The 15,764-nt window shown below is 39.5% G+C and overlaps 5 protein-coding genes across 5 annotated transcripts; 3 read left to right on the top strand and 2 right to left on the bottom strand.

Annotated features, from left to right (window-relative positions):
- Nucleotides 1-42: 42 nt before the first annotated feature.
- On the top strand, nucleotides 43-1,076 carry Gasu_38570 (uncharacterized protein). The gene has a single exon (XM_005705112.1). The coding sequence runs from the start codon at nucleotides 60-62 to the stop codon at nucleotides 939-941; it is 882 nt and encodes a 293-aa protein (XP_005705169.1). The 5' UTR covers nucleotides 43-59; the 3' UTR covers nucleotides 942-1,076.
- A 6-nt stretch (nucleotides 1,077-1,082) lies between these two features.
- Gasu_38560 (serine/threonine-protein kinase ATR) lies at nucleotides 1,083-9,767 on the top strand. Its single transcript, XM_005705111.1, has 4 exons — nucleotides 1,083-1,171; nucleotides 1,232-2,549; nucleotides 2,600-4,876; nucleotides 4,926-9,767. The coding sequence occupies exons 1-4, from the start codon at nucleotides 1,101-1,103 to the stop codon at nucleotides 9,741-9,743; spliced, it is 8,484 nt and encodes a 2,827-aa protein (XP_005705168.1). The 5' UTR covers nucleotides 1,083-1,100; the 3' UTR covers nucleotides 9,744-9,767.
- A 5-nt stretch (nucleotides 9,768-9,772) lies between these two features.
- On the top strand, nucleotides 9,773-12,451 carry Gasu_38550 (DNA excision repair protein ERCC-4). The gene has a single exon (XM_005705110.1). It carries the CDS (start codon nucleotides 9,799-9,801, stop codon nucleotides 12,391-12,393), a length of 2,595 nt encoding a protein of 864 aa, XP_005705167.1. The 5' UTR covers nucleotides 9,773-9,798; the 3' UTR covers nucleotides 12,394-12,451.
- Nucleotides 12,452-12,732: 281 nt separating this feature from the next.
- Gasu_38540 (uncharacterized protein) lies at nucleotides 12,733-13,672 on the bottom strand. The gene is made up of 2 exons (XM_005705109.1): nucleotides 13,205-13,672; nucleotides 12,733-13,014 (listed from the first exon to the last, which is right to left on the bottom strand). The coding sequence occupies exons 1-2, from the start codon at nucleotides 13,664-13,666 to the stop codon at nucleotides 12,772-12,774; spliced, it is 705 nt and encodes a 234-aa protein (XP_005705166.1). The 5' UTR covers nucleotides 13,667-13,672; the 3' UTR covers nucleotides 12,733-12,771.
- A 9-nt stretch (nucleotides 13,673-13,681) lies between these two features.
- Nucleotides 13,682-15,762, bottom strand: Gasu_38530 (vacuolar protein sorting-associated protein 45). Its single transcript, XM_005705108.1, has 3 exons — nucleotides 15,639-15,762; nucleotides 14,440-15,582; nucleotides 13,682-14,395 (listed from the first exon to the last, which is right to left on the bottom strand). Exons 1-3 carry the CDS (start codon nucleotides 15,732-15,734, stop codon nucleotides 13,913-13,915), a joined length of 1,722 nt encoding a protein of 573 aa, XP_005705165.1. The 5' UTR covers nucleotides 15,735-15,762; the 3' UTR covers nucleotides 13,682-13,912.
- Nucleotides 15,763-15,764: the final 2 nt, after the last annotated feature.

Below are 15,764 nucleotides of genomic sequence, written 5' to 3'. Positions count from 1 at the left end.
TATATTCTCGAACGGTATTTGGAAAGTGTAGCGACGTGAGATTACGCAATGGGTGAACGATGATTTGTAGTTTTCTCTCCGCATATAATTTGACAAATGTTCGTTATCCTTCTGTTTGTCAAAGTCAAAAGAGACTCCGAGTTTGTACGTTTGTGGAAAGAAAATCGGAAACTTTTTTCCTATCCTATCTTCTTATATATTCCCAGTTGCCTTATAACCGTCGAGTTGTCACGCATTGTAGAATTGTACAAAACTATGCCAACTTGTCCAGAAGAGAGTTTGATGATCTGTTGAAACAGAGTCAGCTGAGGATCTGCTTAGTGGGTATGTCTAACTGCGGAAAAACTTTGCGTTCCCTCCAATTGGCCCAGCAGTTTGGGTTTGAACGATTTTGTGTAGACGACAAGATTGAACAACAGATTTCCAACGTTTTGCAAGTACAGGGTTATTCTTCTGGAATTGAGGGTGTTGCAAAGTGGATGGGATACCCTTTTGAAGAGAGATTTTATCGGAATCAAGAGTTGTATTTGAAGTATGAAAATCAACTAACTTATGAAGCTACTCAAATTGCACGAGAGACTAGGCGCTCCTTTGTATTGGATACGACGGGTAGTGTTATTTACTTGGAGAAGAAAACTCAAGATTTTATCGACGATACTTTTTTAGTAGTCCATCTGGAAGCTCCTGAAGATATGTTACAAGAAATGATTCAACTGTATTTTGAGGCTCCCAAACCAGTTATTTGGGGAGATAGTTTTCAGCCTCTTCCAAATGAGGACGGTATATCAGCGTTGAAACGCTGTTATCCTCAACTTTTGCGATTTCGTCTGAAGAGATATCAGCAATTTGCTCATTGCAGTGTTCCAGCATCGGTTTCAATGAATTCAGCTTTTGATATAGATCAATTTATTGAGAAAATAAGAGAATGTTTGCCAAAATAAGAAAACGGAATTGGGAACCCGCGCAAATCAAAAGACACGCCATGGACATTCCAAAACTGTAAAGCAATGCGTCAAAAGTGTTGGACACGCAGATGGATTATGGCGCCATGGAAAAATAAATAGGAATGTCGGAGTGCTTTGAAGTACTCATACTTTGATATGTGCAAATCAGAAAACAATAGTAAAGCAAGTAGTCAACTGTTGAATTTAGTAAGACAAGTCTACCAGTCGTGAGTCTGTTACTACTTGTCTAACCCATAATAATATAAAAAAAATTTTGACTTGAATAGGAAGGAACCCAAGTCAAGATGGGAAGCCGCTGTACGCTTTCGAGAAGCTCTTGAACAGCGAATTAAGGACTCCAGAGGAGGCTATAGTCGAAGCAGTTCGACAGTGAATTTGAACGTCCTAGAAGAAATATATCCCAATCTTGCAAACTTATTGAGCTCAAATGACTTATTAGAAAGAGTCACTGGTGTGGTTTGCTTGAATTGTTTGTTAGATCTTCACGGAGAGCCTTATCGAGAAAAGGTTCAACGAACCTATAATGGGTTGCGCACAGTTATTCAAGCTATAGACTCTATTCCCCTTAGTCCTAGAACTACTGAACTATTTTTATTTTCGTGTAGCACGGGTATTTTGAGAACAGATACTAAAGACTCTTCTGAAATGGATTTTATGCAACATGATCTTGTTGAAGTTGATCTCATTGTGACTACTGCCGCAGCTCTTGGAAGACTAGCAAGAATTGATGGTCTGCTAGTGAACCGATGTGTAGAGACGGAAATAGTGAGATGTTTCGAGCGAATGACTGTTAAAAGTCATGAAAATGTCCACAGTATAGTGGCAAAGTCTTTAAGCATTGCGATTTTGAAAGAAATCATTTCCAACTGTCCATTGTTTTTCTATAGCAGAAGGACGGAATTCATCAAACAAATATGGTCCGGTTTATGGGACACACGTTCCATTATTCGCTTAGACTCTGCTGTGTGTTTACAAGTGTTTATACATAAGGTTTTGAAACGATACGCCAGCGAAATGGAGTTTCTGGTAGGGAAGCTTGTAGATACAGCCATTGGCATTCTTCAGTCACTGAATAGTGAAGATGGCGACGAGAGAGATTCATTTAGCGATTGTGACAGTGAATGTGAAGCAGCAGAATTATCTCCAGAGAAACTTGCCAAACTACATGGTTGTTTGCTGACTTTGGAAGAGCTTTTGAAAGATCAAGATACTCGTGAATTGTTAAGGGAACACTTTCATCTCCTGTGTAGGTTTATGCTAGGTTTCCGATCTCTTACAAGTTTCAGTATCAGAAGTACTCTTGGCTCTTGTCTTACTGCATTGGCTTCTTTAGACCCTGAACTTTTTTGTGATCCTTCTAAAGGCTATTTAGACAGAGCTGTTCATTTATTTAAGGAGTTCAATGAGTTGTATGTTGAAGTGAATAATCCAGGTTATCATATATTGTTGTTTGGAAAACTGGCTTATGGTGTTGGAATTGAACATGCAAAGAGCTGGATTGACGTTGTATTTAAGATGATAACGGAGGCTTTGATGCAAAAGTCTGAATCAACACATGGACCTAACAAAGGTCCTTTGGCTGAGGTAGGATTGTTGATTTTCATTTTTGTAACTTCACTGAATCTTCCTTATAGTCTATCTTCACATGTATCTCTCTTTTAGCGAGTAGTATTCGTGATAACGATCCTCGTTTTGTTGCTGTCTTTGAAGAACTAATTGATTTGATGTTCGCACACCAACTTTCTCCAGCTCTTGTAGAGTCTCTAGGCTGCATTGCCAAATATTTTCCATTTTTCCTTGTCGAAATTCAAGACCGATTGATACTTGCTATTGACCGTATATTTTTACAACTGAATAACCATGAAATGAACGCTTTGCCCAGTTCAAGAGTGAATAACAAAAGTTACAACAAGAAACACAGCATGGTAAGAAAATTTGACGAGACACGCTCGTGGAGCAAGGAAGAATTATTCTGTTTAGAGCTTGCCTTAAATACTCTTTCGTCCTTTGAGTTTGAAGGACATTTCTTTTCCCCTCTTATTCGTGAAAAAGTTGCTGAACTAATGGACTGTGGAGTTTCTCACATCCGACGTTTAGCTATGTTTGCATGTTGCAAAATGATTGCCTCATGGATTCCATATTGTCTTAGTAGCTCATCATGTTCTCCTCTTATAAAAAGAGTGCGGGATAGTCTCAGTAGAGATGTGAAAGCTTTAACTGAGCAAATCCTAACCAGTTCCATCACAGATCCTGATTCTTCTATACGTCTAGCAGCATTAGAAGGACTATCAGATGAAAGATTTAGCTGGCATGTCTCACAACCAGAGGCATTGGAGAAACTTGTCATTGTTCTTTACGATGAAAATATTCCGACAAGAAAAGCGGCACTGGAGCTTTGTGGGAGATTATCAAAGTATAATCCGGGTGTCATTTTGCCTGTTTTGAGGCGATTGTTGTGTCAAATACTGAGAATTGTGGAGTACAACGGTTCAAGCGAGGTATTGCACACTTTAAGAAGCAATGCTTGTGTTCTATTAGCTTCATTAGTCCGCGAGACATCTTCTTTGGTTGAGCCATATGTTGAGCCCATTCTTACCGTGTTATTGTGGAGGATGAAGCATATCTTACGCGCACTTTCATCTTCAAGTGTTCTTGACAGCAGAGCTTTGAATGCTCAGACAGAAATATACAGCGCTATTGGTAACCTTGCCGTGTGCTTTGGACAGTCTTTTAGTCTCATGAAATTGTTACCGGATGTCATCTCAACTTTAATTATGACGGTGGAAGATGAATTGCTCGATGCCAAAGCGAAGGTTGCTGCCACGAATGCTCTTTGTTTGGTGGTTCGATACTCTAAAATTGTATTAACTCCATATTCGAGTCATCCTGAGCTATTATCCAAGTTGATGCGTATTATTCAAATGGATACAAATGCTGAAGTTCGCCAAGCTGTGGAACGCTTATTGGGCACTATTGGTGCGATTGATCCGAAAGAGGTTGAATACACTTCTTTGAATGAAACTGAAGAAGAGGAAACCGTCAGTACGTTGGAATCGCTATCGATGTCATTCAATCACAATAATTTTCGGAAATCCCCTCTTTTGCGATCATCAGATGATCACTCGTATTCTCATCAGTTGGAGAATTCACCCAACTCTATGAGAAGTCATTCCAAGGCCTCGTTCTCGGATTCTCATTTGAGTCATTCTTCTGGTTCTGAAACTGCATTTCGTTCTGGTTTGCGTTCCAGTAGTTTTGAAGAGGGCTTACTGTCGCCTGCAGTTTTGGAGATTGCATTTAGCAAGAAGAGTTTGGTGAGTCGTCTGGACCGTCCATATTCCAAGTCAGATGACTATTTTTATGCGGCAGCTTTAGATTGTCTTCATCGAATCGTATTGGATCCCAAATCTGCACAATATCATCGTGAAGCACTTCATGCTATGGCTTCCATTGTGAAGAGTTTTCATTCAACATGTATGTGGTTGGTACCAGTTACCCTTTCAAAGTTATTGTGGCTTTTGAGACCTGCAGGTACGAGGATTGTTCGAAATACTAGCATACTTGAGAGGAATATTACAGAAGAGGTGTCTAAGAATAAAATTGGTATTTCCCCGAAACGAAGGACTGGAAGTGTTGAAAGCGCAGATTCCTTAAGTGGCTCCTCTCCTACATCGTCTCCAGTTATTAGCAGTGCGGCACTTTATGTTACACATGGCAGCAGTAGTTCATCTTCTTCTTCAGCAACGCACTTGGATCCTCATTTGAGAGAATTTGTTCTTCGTTTGCTATGTAGTTTGATAGAATTTGCTAAACAGAATGTACGTTCCTTTGCTAGAGACATAGTCGCTACTGTTAGGTATTATTGGGAAAGAGATCCATCTGTTTCAGAACTGAAGGTTATTTTTGAAATAGTAAGACAATTTATAAGCTTTCGCGAAAATTATCTTACTGTTGTTCAAGGTTCGTTTATTGAGTTGCATACTTTCGGATGAATTTTATGAGTATATTCCAGCTTTTGCGGCTTGCATCACAAACACTTTGCGTTCAGATTCCTCAAATGATAGAGAAATAACTATTCATATGCTTGCAATGCTTGAATTCTTTGGGCCTCATTTAGATGATTATCCTTCTATCTTACGTGAGATTTTGAAGACTCTTCTTGAAGTGAACTTGAATGTGAATACAAGAAAGAAGATATTGGATTTCATAGTTGCTATCATACCTCACATTCAGGTCACCGAAATTGGTAGTTTTCTAATGCGTTTGACTGTCAACATTCTACGTGGTTCAGATGCTAAGGAATTCGTTTCGATTATTACGCATATTTTTTATTTGGTTGGAGTTGCTTCTCCTATGCTGTTATCATTGTTCGTGGATGACATTTTATCTATACTGTGTCGTATCGAAGGTACGTTGGATTCACAGTTCTTGGAGTTGATACAAGAAGAATATGGGATGGAATTTGGTCATCGTATTACAGATGAAGAGTCGATAAGAAGGAGAAATAGAAACTATTCTATGCATATGACTTCATCGACTTCCAACTCACTAGACGCTGATCCATTTGAAAACGAAGATATTGATGAATTCAATAATACTTCGACTGAATTCAATCGTAATTTATACATGCAAATGAATGAAGATGCGTTGAAGAGTTCATGGGAAATTGGAAGAAGAACTACCTCAGAGGATTGGGAAGAGTGGATGTCGAAGTTTAGTGTTGCATTGTTTAGAGAGAGTCCTTCTGTTGCTATTCGGTCATGCTCTCGATTGGCAGAAGTTTACACTCCAATGCTAAGGGAATTGTTTAATGCCGCTTTCCTAAGTTGTTGGATATCTTTACAACAGAGTGCTCAACACCATTTAGCTCGTGTTATTTCAGAAGCTATGCATTCTGAGAATATTCCTTTGGACGCTTTGCAGAATTTATTATCTTTGATAGAGTATATGGAACATGATGAGAAGCCTTTGCCTTTTAATGTTAGAAGCTTAGCGAAGATGGCATTCCGTTGTGGAGCATTTGCAAAGGCCTTGAGATATAAAGAAGCTGAATATGCGGAAGTGGAAAATTCTCAATCTGCACTTTCAGCTGTGGCTGGGCCACATGGCTTGATTTCTATCTATGACAAGTTGAATCAACAAGACTCAGCCGTTGGAATACTTGAAGATGTAGAAATGCGATTTGGTATTGAAAGACGGCAAGAATGGTATGAGAAATTGCAACAATGGGACGAGGCTTTAGCAGCCTATGATGGAAACTTAAATTTCAAAGAGACCCGTATAAACAAGTTCGACACTCTGAACATCACCAGTTTGAGTTCTAAGCCACTGTTATCATCACAACCACAACCTTTCTTGGATGATCCTCTAGAGGAACCTTTTGTGATATTATCAGAATCGGATCGTTTGTTTGGTATTTTGAGATGTCTTGAAGAACTAGGTTATTGGCGAAGAGAAGAGCAGCTATGTGAAGAGATGTGGGAATGCGCTTCAGAAAGTGATAAGCGTAAGATAGCGGAACAAGGTGGAGCTTCTGTTGCTTTGACTTTGCAAAAGTGGAACGAATTCGAGGAAAGAATTCCATACATTTCCAATAATAAGCTGTTGAAAGTTTGTTGTGAAGCAATTTTGCAGATGAAGAAAAAGAATTATGATATGGCGGAGTCTTTGATTGATAGTTCTAGGAAGTATTTAGATATTAGGTTAAAGGCCCGAGCAGCAGAGGGTTACGAAAGAGCATATTATGATGTATTGAATGCAGAAAGAATTGTGGAATTGGAGGAAGCATGTGCGTTTTTAAGAAATCCTACAAGTTCCATGAAGAGGAATCTTGCGGAACTTTGGAGTGCGAGACTTAAAGGGTTGCCTTATAATTATTTTTATTGGTATCAATTGATTAGAACGAGGAGCTTGGTGTTTGAGCCTCAAGAAACCATGCAACAATGGATTCAGTTTTCCAAATTGTGTAGGAAGGCTCAAAGGTATCCTATGGCTGCCAATGCCATCCGATTTCTTTTAGCTTATCCCGAAGCCATGCCTGATGAGCAACCGTCTTCATGGGATGTTGAGTTGGCAATGAAGGATTCACATCCTGAAGTTTCCTTTGCATTGTTAAAGCATTTATTTGAGACAGATGACAGGGTCAAAGCTTTTAAAATGTTAAGGATGGAAGCGTCATCTGAAATAAGAGACGATGAAGGGAATCTTGCTGCTCGACGTTATTTGAAGCTTGCAAAATGGGCTCGACAACTAGAAGAGGAAAAAGCACTGCTTCAATTGCAAGGACAGGATGATGAAGATGACTTTGATGAAAAGTTGGATTTGTCAGCAATAGAAATGGTTCAACGCCTAGATGAACTTAGTGCAAGACATATATCTCCAAAGGCAGTGCTCCATTACGCTACGAAAGCAACAGAACTTAGTCCTGATTGGTTCAAGACTTGGCATGTATGGGCATGTATCAATGCAGAACTTATTGAAACAGCTGGCCGCTCTTTCCCAAAGAAAGGAAGTGCTTACTCACAAGAACAAAGTCGGGAAGATGATCCAAAGTCTACAAATGATCGCTCCAAATTATTGGTTATCGCTGCTATTACTGGCTTCTTTAGGGCTGTTTCGCTGTCATCAGGAAGTGCTTCTCGCTTGCAAGACATTCTTCGTTTGTTAACATTGTGGTTCCGATATGGACACATACAAGAAGTAAATATTTCTGTAAATAGTGGTGTTGCTGCGGCTGAAGTGGACACTTGGTTGGAAGTTATTCCACAGCTCATAGCCAGATTGCACGTGAATAATCAAGCAGTTCGAAGCGCTATTCGATCTTTGCTGATTCGAATTGGAAGAAGACATCCACAAGCTTTGGTTTATCCTTTGCATGTTGCAACCAAATCGACAAATAAGATTCGCCGAGAAACAGCGGAAGAAGTAGTCCATTCCATCCGTTTTCATTCTCCGACCTTAGTAGAGCAGGCAGAAATGGTATCGAAAGAGTTGTTGAGAGTAGCCATTCTTTGGCAAGAACTTTGGCATGAAGGTCTAGAGGAGGCTAGTAGATTGTATTTTGGTGAGGGAAACTCAGAAGGAATGTTGGAGATTCTCGAACCTCTTCATGAAATGATCGACAATGGTGCAGAAACCATTGCAGAAATGGAATTTCTACGAGACTTTGGACAGGATCTAAGAGATGCTGCCAGCTTTTGTGAGCGTTATAAGTCAAGTGGGAAGGAATCGGACATGAATCAAGCTTGGGAAATATACTATCAAGTTTTCCGGAAGATCAATAAACAAGTACCACAAATGACTTCGTTGCATCTTGCGAATGTTTCTAGTAAACTTCTCAATGTTCGATTCTTAGAATTGGCAGTCCCTGGTACCTATCGTTCTGAAGAAAACTCCATTGAGAAGAATTCAATTGTACGAATTGCAGCCATCGATCCGACATTGCAAGTTATCAGTTCAAAACAGAGACCTCGGAGACTTACCATGTATGGTAGTGATGGCAAAGAGTATACTTTCTTATTGAAGGGACATGAAGACTTGCGACAGGATGAAAGAGTCATGCAGTTATTTGGATTGGTAAACGATCTCTTATCCCAGAATATAAAGACCAACTCTAATCAATGCAAGATCAAGAGGTTTTCAGTGATTCCTCTGAGTCCCAATACAGGTCTTATTGGTTGGGTTCCAAATTGTTATACAGTACACAGCATTATTCGCGAATATCGAGAGCAGAGAAAGATAGTTCTAAATATAGAACATCGATTGATGCTTCAAGTTGCTCCCGACTATGACGAACTTACCTTACCTATGAAATTGGAGGCTTTTGAGCACGCCATTAGTAACACGAATGGTTTTGATATTAGCAAGTCGATGTTTCTAAAGAGCAAGAATTCTGAAGTTTGGTTGGCTCATCGAACGATGTATATTCGTTCATTGGCCACCATGTCTATGGTAGGCTTCATTCTTGGTCTTGGAGATCGCCATCCTAGTAATCTATTGATGGAGAAAGGAAGTGGAAGAATCATCCACATTGATTTTGGTGACTGTTTTGAGGTAGCCATGTTGCGTGAGAAGTTCCCTGAGAAGGTCCCTTTTCGTTTAACTCGCATGTTAGTGAATGCCATGGAAATTTGTGGAGTAGAGGGAAAGTTTAGACACTCTTGCGAACAGGTTATGCAGGTATTACGCAATCATCGTGATTCGTTGATGGCTGTTTTGGAAGCCTTTGTTCACGACCCGCTGATTAACTGGCGACTACTGATGGACAATGAGAATGTCCCTCTGATAGAAACTGTTCCTATGATGAAAGATCATCAAGGACTGAATGAAAAGGCCTTAAAGGAAGCATATGAACTTTCCATGCAAGGAGGTGTGAGTTTGTCGGCTTCGAAAAGCTTATTGATGGGAAGGACAGGAATCAGTCTGTCACAAATGGCTCGTGTCCATTCGGGAGAGAGTTTGAAAGACGAAGATGTGTTTCTATCATCTAGCAAACGCCCTGAATATTCCTTCTCTCTTAGGCCTGGTGAGACACCAGCAGAAGTTGTACTCAGAGACTTGGAAAGGAAAAAGGGTACGGAAGCTATCGAAACGATGAATGAAGAATTGAATAAGAGGGCATTAAGTGTAATACATCGTGTGCAATGCAAATTGACAGGAAATGATTATGTAGAGTATGAAGTCCATTCAGTTCCTGCACAAGTCAGTCGATTAATTGCCGATGCTATGAATATTGAAAATCTTTGTCAATGTTATGTTGGTTGGTGTCCATTTTGGTAATAAAAATATTTTTCTGTTTTTGTTGTTGGAAGTATTAAATCCATTTGAATTGGCCATGATTTTGGAATATGAAAGACTGGCTCTTAAGGAAGTTGAAGAGCAAGATGGTCTATGTATCGTTGGAAAGGGACTAGGTGTGCAGAGAATTATTTCTAAACTTGTCGATAACTTGTGCCAACAGCAAAAGCTTATCCTCGGTTTACGCTTTTCTAAGGACTGGTTGCACTCTTTGGAACAATGGTTTCTAGTAAACCAAGACATAGAGCCTCATCTTTATCCAAGAGAAATAGACGCCAGTTATTCTCGAGCAGAAAGACAGTCTATTTATCATTTAGAACAAGGGTTTTTGGTTGTCACTTCCACCATCTTGGTTCACGATCTTTTGTTGAAAGTAATTCCAGCGGAGAAAGTGAGTTGTATGGTTGTCAATGAGGCAGAATTTTTGGTAGATGATTCGCGAATAGAATGCTTTATCATTCGTTTGCTGAAAGAACAAAACAAAAAATGTTCGATAAAAGCGTTTTCAGAAAGAGCGGAATGGTTTACGAGGGGCTTTCACTTGGTGGAAAAGGCCATGAGAAACTTGAAAGTTACAAAGTTATATCTCTGGCCCCGGTTCCGAGTAGAAGTTGATCAATGCTTGCTCAAGTCAAGTGGGCAACTGGTTGAATTGGAAGTGAGGCAGACTCCAAAGATGGCATCTTTAAGCAAGGCAATTTTGGAAGCTATGGGTGCGTGTTTGGTTGAACTGAAACGTCGAAATAAAAGTATCGACGTTTCTGAACTGGATATACAGAATGCGTTATTCAAAAGTTTTGATTTTGTCATATTGAAGCAGTTGGAGCCCATGTGGCACAATGTGAGCAGTTATACGAAGCAGTTGATAAGAGATTTAAGAACTTTGAGAAATATCTTAACTTTTTCTACCAAACTGAACTGTGTCAGTTTTTTTAATTTCCTCATGGCTATCACACAAAGTGAAGATACTTCCAAATCTCATTGGTTAATGTCAAAAACTGGGGAGAAAATTTTCACCTTTGCAAAAAGTAGAATTTATGTTAAAAGTAAGGACAATAAGGATTTGGAAAGGAAGGAGAAAAAACCCAAATTCACATCTGGGTCGAGTATACCTCTCGATATGAAGGTAATCCTTGAACCTAGTCCTAAATGGTCTGTACTTCATTCTCTATTGCAAGAGATTAGAGCCAAAACAAATGGCGAAAAATGGGATGAGATGTTGTCAATGGGATATGGTTGTCGAGTAATCATATTTGTGAAAGATGTCTCCACGATGATAGAACTTTCAGAAATTGTAAAGGATGCCAAGGCCCCAGAAGAATACCTTCGCAAGGAATTCCAAAAACTTATGAAGAGCCGAGATGAAGCTATTGCTCGCGCAAAGCGTCTTCTTGCTAAAGAAATTGCAGATTCAGAAAACTTTTATGGAATAGAACCTGAACCTGTTGACAAAGAAAACGTACAGGAGAAAACGGGGATGGACTTGGCTTCGTATTGTTCTGATGAAGAAACTTTGGGAGAAAAAGATTCATCTCGCAACCTTTCTTTACAAGTTCCCGATATCGAAATAGTGACACTGGAAGCAAGCACAGAGAGTAGGAAGGGTTTGGAAGTTCTTGAGTCACTGAAGCCAAGATTCGTGATTATTTATGAACCACATAATTGTTTGATACGACAGCTTGAAGTATATCAAAACGAATTCACTGAGTTGCCTTTGGAAGTTTTTTGTCTTGTTTATGAAAATTCGGTCGAAAAGGATAAATTTGAAAAAGCCTTGGAATACGAAGCTCATTCATTTGAACGACTCATAAGAGAAAAAGAAAATATGGTTGTTTTTGTAGATGACGAACACTCCAATGTGGATCAGAATAGAGAAGACACCTCCAAGTTTGGGATCGTGGAGGTAGGGACACTGAATCGAGATTCTAGGAAAATAGGAGGAAGAATATATGTGGATATGAGGGAATTCCGTAGCAAATTACCACAGCTTTTGTATGACACTGGAGCTGAACTCATACCAGTCACGTTAAGCATAGGTGATTATATTCTAAGCAAGTCCATATTTGTGGAGAGAAAGAGTCTCTCAGACTTAACTAGTTCCTTGCAAAGTGGTCGACTATTTTCGCAAGTTCAACAACTCTGTCGTCACTGTCGCTTTCCTTGCCTTCTCATAGAATTTCCCCCTGGAAAGTCGTTTCTCTTATCGAGCTTTTCAGAACTTGTGAAGGAATTGAATCCAATATCGGTACTGAGTCGGTTGGTTCTTCTAACGATACATTTTCCCTTGTTGCGTTTAATATGGTGTCATAGCGAGTACTTTTGCGGTAGCGTTTTTGCTGCTCTGAAAAGTTCCGAACCCATCGACGAACTGCCGGAGATAGACTCCCTAGTGCAAAATGACACAGACTCGAAGGAATATGACAATTATTCTGCTGTCGACCTTTTATTGCAATTACCAGGAGTTCACGAGCGCAACGTTCAAAATATAGTGAACAAGTTCAATTCTATACAAGAACTCTGCAATGCTGATGAAGACGAACTGGAAACGACGTTTGGCTCAAATAACGCAAAAATATTTTATGAATTTGTACATTCCACTGCGCCCAATCTTTACGAAGGCCAGTTTAAATAGTTGACAAATGTTGTTGTTCATTTGAACTAAGGATATAAATAAATAGGAATTGAGTTTGCCATATTTTTCTTGTTTGTTCGGACAAGGAGGTTTCCTACCGAGAAAACTATTTTTTCTTTTATTGGATAACGTGGCAAAGCCGTAACGTTTCTGACAGGTTTCACTCCGCATTCACTTTATTGGCTTACGCAGTGACCATTGGAGTGTTTTGGAGCAATTGGAGGACAGCTGGTGTCATATTTGAGTCTATTTGTAATTCTTCACAGATTTGCTTACCCGTATAAACAGGCGCCGTTGTATTGAACTGTTCCAGTTGGACAGGAAGAAACGCATTCCTTTGAAACAAATGGGTTATTCATTATTCAATATCCCTGATTCTTACCGTTCCGAATAACAATGGTTTCGAAGAAGAGCAATTTTGAACGCATATTCTGGCATGTTGCCCTCCAACTGTACCAACAACTTCAGTAAGTTTCTCGTGACAAGATCCTTGACAGATCCTTCCGTTATAAACCGTATCTGAAGGACACTGACTGGTGCAGTTGCGACCATTCTGGAACTGATTAGGAAGGCAAGCATTTCTGCAGTAATTCCCGTCGTATAACAATGGATATGGGCACTCTTTCATACACACTCGATTCATTCTATAAGGAAGATGGGATGGGCTTTCCATAAGTGAATATGAGGACCTTTAGTCTCGTTGTAAAATTTACGTACCATCCAGACAAGCATGTCATAGTCGAAGTGTCTATCCACTGGAGGAAGCAGCTTTTAGTTTTCTTAAATTTTGAAATCTTTGAACTGTCATTACCGTGTAGGGAGGACAAGTTTGAAGACATTGTTGACCATGAATGTAATTGTAACCTGGAGGACACGAATCAACGCAAACATAGATATTGTCTACCAAGTAAACTAGTTTGTCTTGAGGACAAGTAGCAAGACATTTGCGAGAGGATGCATCAATTGCCGGATATTGTGGAGGACATGTTTCAACACAAAGGTTATTATAAGAATACGTTGAATCTGGACAAGATGAGACACATTTATGAGAAACCATATCCAGATACATTGACGATGGACATCCGGATAGCATCTTATTCAACTGAGCAGCTGTAAGAGATTTGTAGGCGGTATCTTTTGTCAAGGATTTCCTCTCTGTGCCTCTGTTGGAGTTGTGAGAGATAAATGTCATTTGTTCCTCAAGTGCTTTTCCTGAACTCGGAATAGTAGAAACTAGGAGACAAGCAAAACACAAAAGTGCCAGGCGCATCATCTGGGAAATCGAAAAGTGCCATTATTCAAGATATTTACAAGTTCTTTAAACAAGTTTCGGTACTCAATTTGGCGCCAGAAAAATGCTAGTACTGTTATTATTCATTATGTAGCCAATAACATTGTGTTTCGCTCGAGACTTTCCAGAAAAATCGAATACTTTTCCAATTCTCTCTCACATGGAACAAGGACGGTACCTCTTCTCAAAAGGAAACCCAACAAAAAGAGATACCAAAGAACATCGGTATTATTTCCATGGGTAAGCAACACGTGAAACTTCCGCAAGAAAGCTCTTTGAATTATGCACGGTACTGCCACCCAAAATAACTCGGAATCCATTTGATTGCGCAAAATTGGCAGCAGCACTAATTTCGGGTTCGCTCTCTGTTTGCGAATCTCCGTTAATTAAGGCAACAGCTCTAGATTCTTGATATGTAACTCCCCCTGTGATAAAAATGATTATTTCTTTTGGAACATTTTTGCCAGATGGTGGAATCATAAATGGAAATTCTGTTTCTCTCAATCTACCTTTCATAATGTCATCTATGATATGAACAATTAAAGGAACGTGTTGCGCGAAAACATTTTCTACACCAACAATGCCTCGACGAACCGTGTTTCGAACTATACCCAAAATACTTTTGTTTTGGAATATATCGCTTGTCCTACTAGCATTGCCACCATACCTGAGAATCGAACTAAAAAGCTGCAAACGCTCTGCACTTAGTCCCTGCAAAGAAAATGAGAATAATTTTCAACAACATTCAAACCTACCAGCTTCTTTAAGGTATCCTTTATTTCTCCCAATCGATTTTGTGTAACTTCTTCATAACGCAATGCGTATATTAAACTGAGTCGAAATTTATCTTCAATGTGAATATGTGGGTTTTGAAGCATCTTGAATAGCTGGTTTTGATGTTCAGTCAAACTGTTTCTACAGGCAATGTCTTGTTCAAGTTGTGCTACATCCATAAGATGTCGAGATGTCACAAGACGCGAAAGTTCACTCATTAATGTTACATGTTTGTTTACTTCGGAAGAGGAGCTTCGAAGCTCGGGATAAGCTTCTAAAAACTTCATCATGTCTTCGATGGTTGATGTGCTATGATTATATCGAGCCTTTTCCTGAAATCGGTCAACTAACGACTTAATATTTACTCCCAAGTCTCCATAGTTCTTATATCTATTCACATTGTAAAATCCATCCTGTTTTGGATCCAACACAACTTCTTGATATCCTTTTCGAGCGTCCGGGGAATGGCGTAGGTTGACTCGATTATTCTTGATACCAATCAGTTCGTGTATCATGGCTTCGTAGGTCCAAGGTGTTATTAGAGGCGTCAAAGGATCCTGCATACGGTCCAATATAAGTACTACAGGGTTACTTTCACGACGACGAAAGTCAAAGAGAGTATTCTCTTGATCCATTCTGACACTCAATCTTTCACAGATAAACCTACACAATTGGCTATGTGCATCATAACGTATAAAGGGTCTCATTTTGAGTGCCAGAAAAAGTGAACTTATCCCGTCAACTAGACGTTCCAAAATAGGGTTCTCAACTGAAGCAGACAATACACAAGGAAGAACGTTCAGATGAAACAACTGAGGTGCCACTGCATAGAAATCAAGAAAGTACTCCTGTACTTCATTGACGACTTCAGAAGTGTCTGAGTCTGCAAGTTCTTCTAGTAAAGTTTTCCTGACGATGTTTGAGAAAAATATGTGGTATTCTCCAAATTTTGGAGAAGCAAGTTCCCTCTGCAAAATGTTTAAGTTGGTAGAATTGGGTCTAACAAAAACTAAACATTTCATATGTTTCATTTGTTCGCTTCTTGGAGTATCAAGTTTCTCTATCAGGAACACTCCTTTATTATAAGCTTCAAGCTGCGAGTAGACGAGACCGATCATGGACAACTGACAACAAACACTCTATTAGGCTTAATAACGAAAGAAGAAACTTGGAATCATACGGTTTCATCGTCTGTAAGTAAAGCCTTCAGTCCTGAGCAACCTTCCACTATTTTCCTTACATATTCAGCGGCGGAAGTGACAACGTCAAAAACCATTTGAAGAGTTTCACTAAACAATTTGTTACA

This window comes from Galdieria sulphuraria, assembly GCF_000341285.1.
Source record: "Galdieria sulphuraria unplaced genomic scaffold scaf_33, whole genome shotgun sequence".
Classification (NCBI taxonomy): Eukaryota; Rhodophyta; class Bangiophyceae; order Galdieriales; family Galdieriaceae; genus Galdieria; species Galdieria sulphuraria.
The sequence above is the reverse complement of the archived record's forward strand: the minus strand, read 5'-3'. Positions and strand labels throughout refer to the sequence as shown.

Excerpts from the sequence above, each read along its gene's own strand:
- Gasu_38570 (XM_005705112.1), top strand. The coding sequence starts at position 60 with ATGATTTGTAGTTTTCTCTCCGCATATAATTTGACAAATGTTCGTTAT.
- Gasu_38560 (XM_005705111.1), top strand. The coding sequence starts at position 1,101 with ATGTGCAAATCAGAAAACAATAGTAAAGCAAGTAGTCAACTGTTGAAT. Across the intron at positions 2,550-2,599 it reads ACAAAGGTCCTTTGGCTGAG|TCTATCTTCACATGTATCTC; the intron begins GTAGGATTGTTG and ends TCTTCCTTATAG. Across the intron at positions 4,877-4,925 it reads TGAAGGTTATTTTTGAAATA|GTTCGTTTATTGAGTTGCAT; the intron begins GTAAGACAATTT and ends CTGTTGTTCAAG.
- Gasu_38550 (XM_005705110.1), top strand. The coding sequence starts at position 9,799 with ATGATTTTGGAATATGAAAGACTGGCTCTTAAGGAAGTTGAAGAGCAA.
- Gasu_38540 (XM_005705109.1), bottom strand. The coding sequence starts at position 13,666 with ATGATGCGCCTGGCACTTTTGTGTTTTGCTTGTCTCCTAGTTTCTACT. Across the intron at positions 13,015-13,204 it reads AAACTTGTCCTCCCTACACG|AGTGCCCATATCCATTGTTA; the intron begins GTAATGACAGTT and ends TGTGTATGAAAG.
- Gasu_38530 (XM_005705108.1), bottom strand. The coding sequence starts at position 15,734 with ATGGTTTTTGACGTTGTCACTTCCGCCGCTGAATATGTAAGGAAAATA. Across the intron at positions 15,583-15,638 it reads TACTTACAGACGATGAAACC|TTGTCCATGATCGGTCTCGT; the intron begins GTATGATTCCAA and ends GTTTGTTGTCAG. Across the intron at positions 14,396-14,439 it reads AGGATACCTTAAAGAAGCTG|GGACTAAGTGCAGAGCGTTT; the intron begins GTAGGTTTGAAT and ends TTTTCTTTGCAG.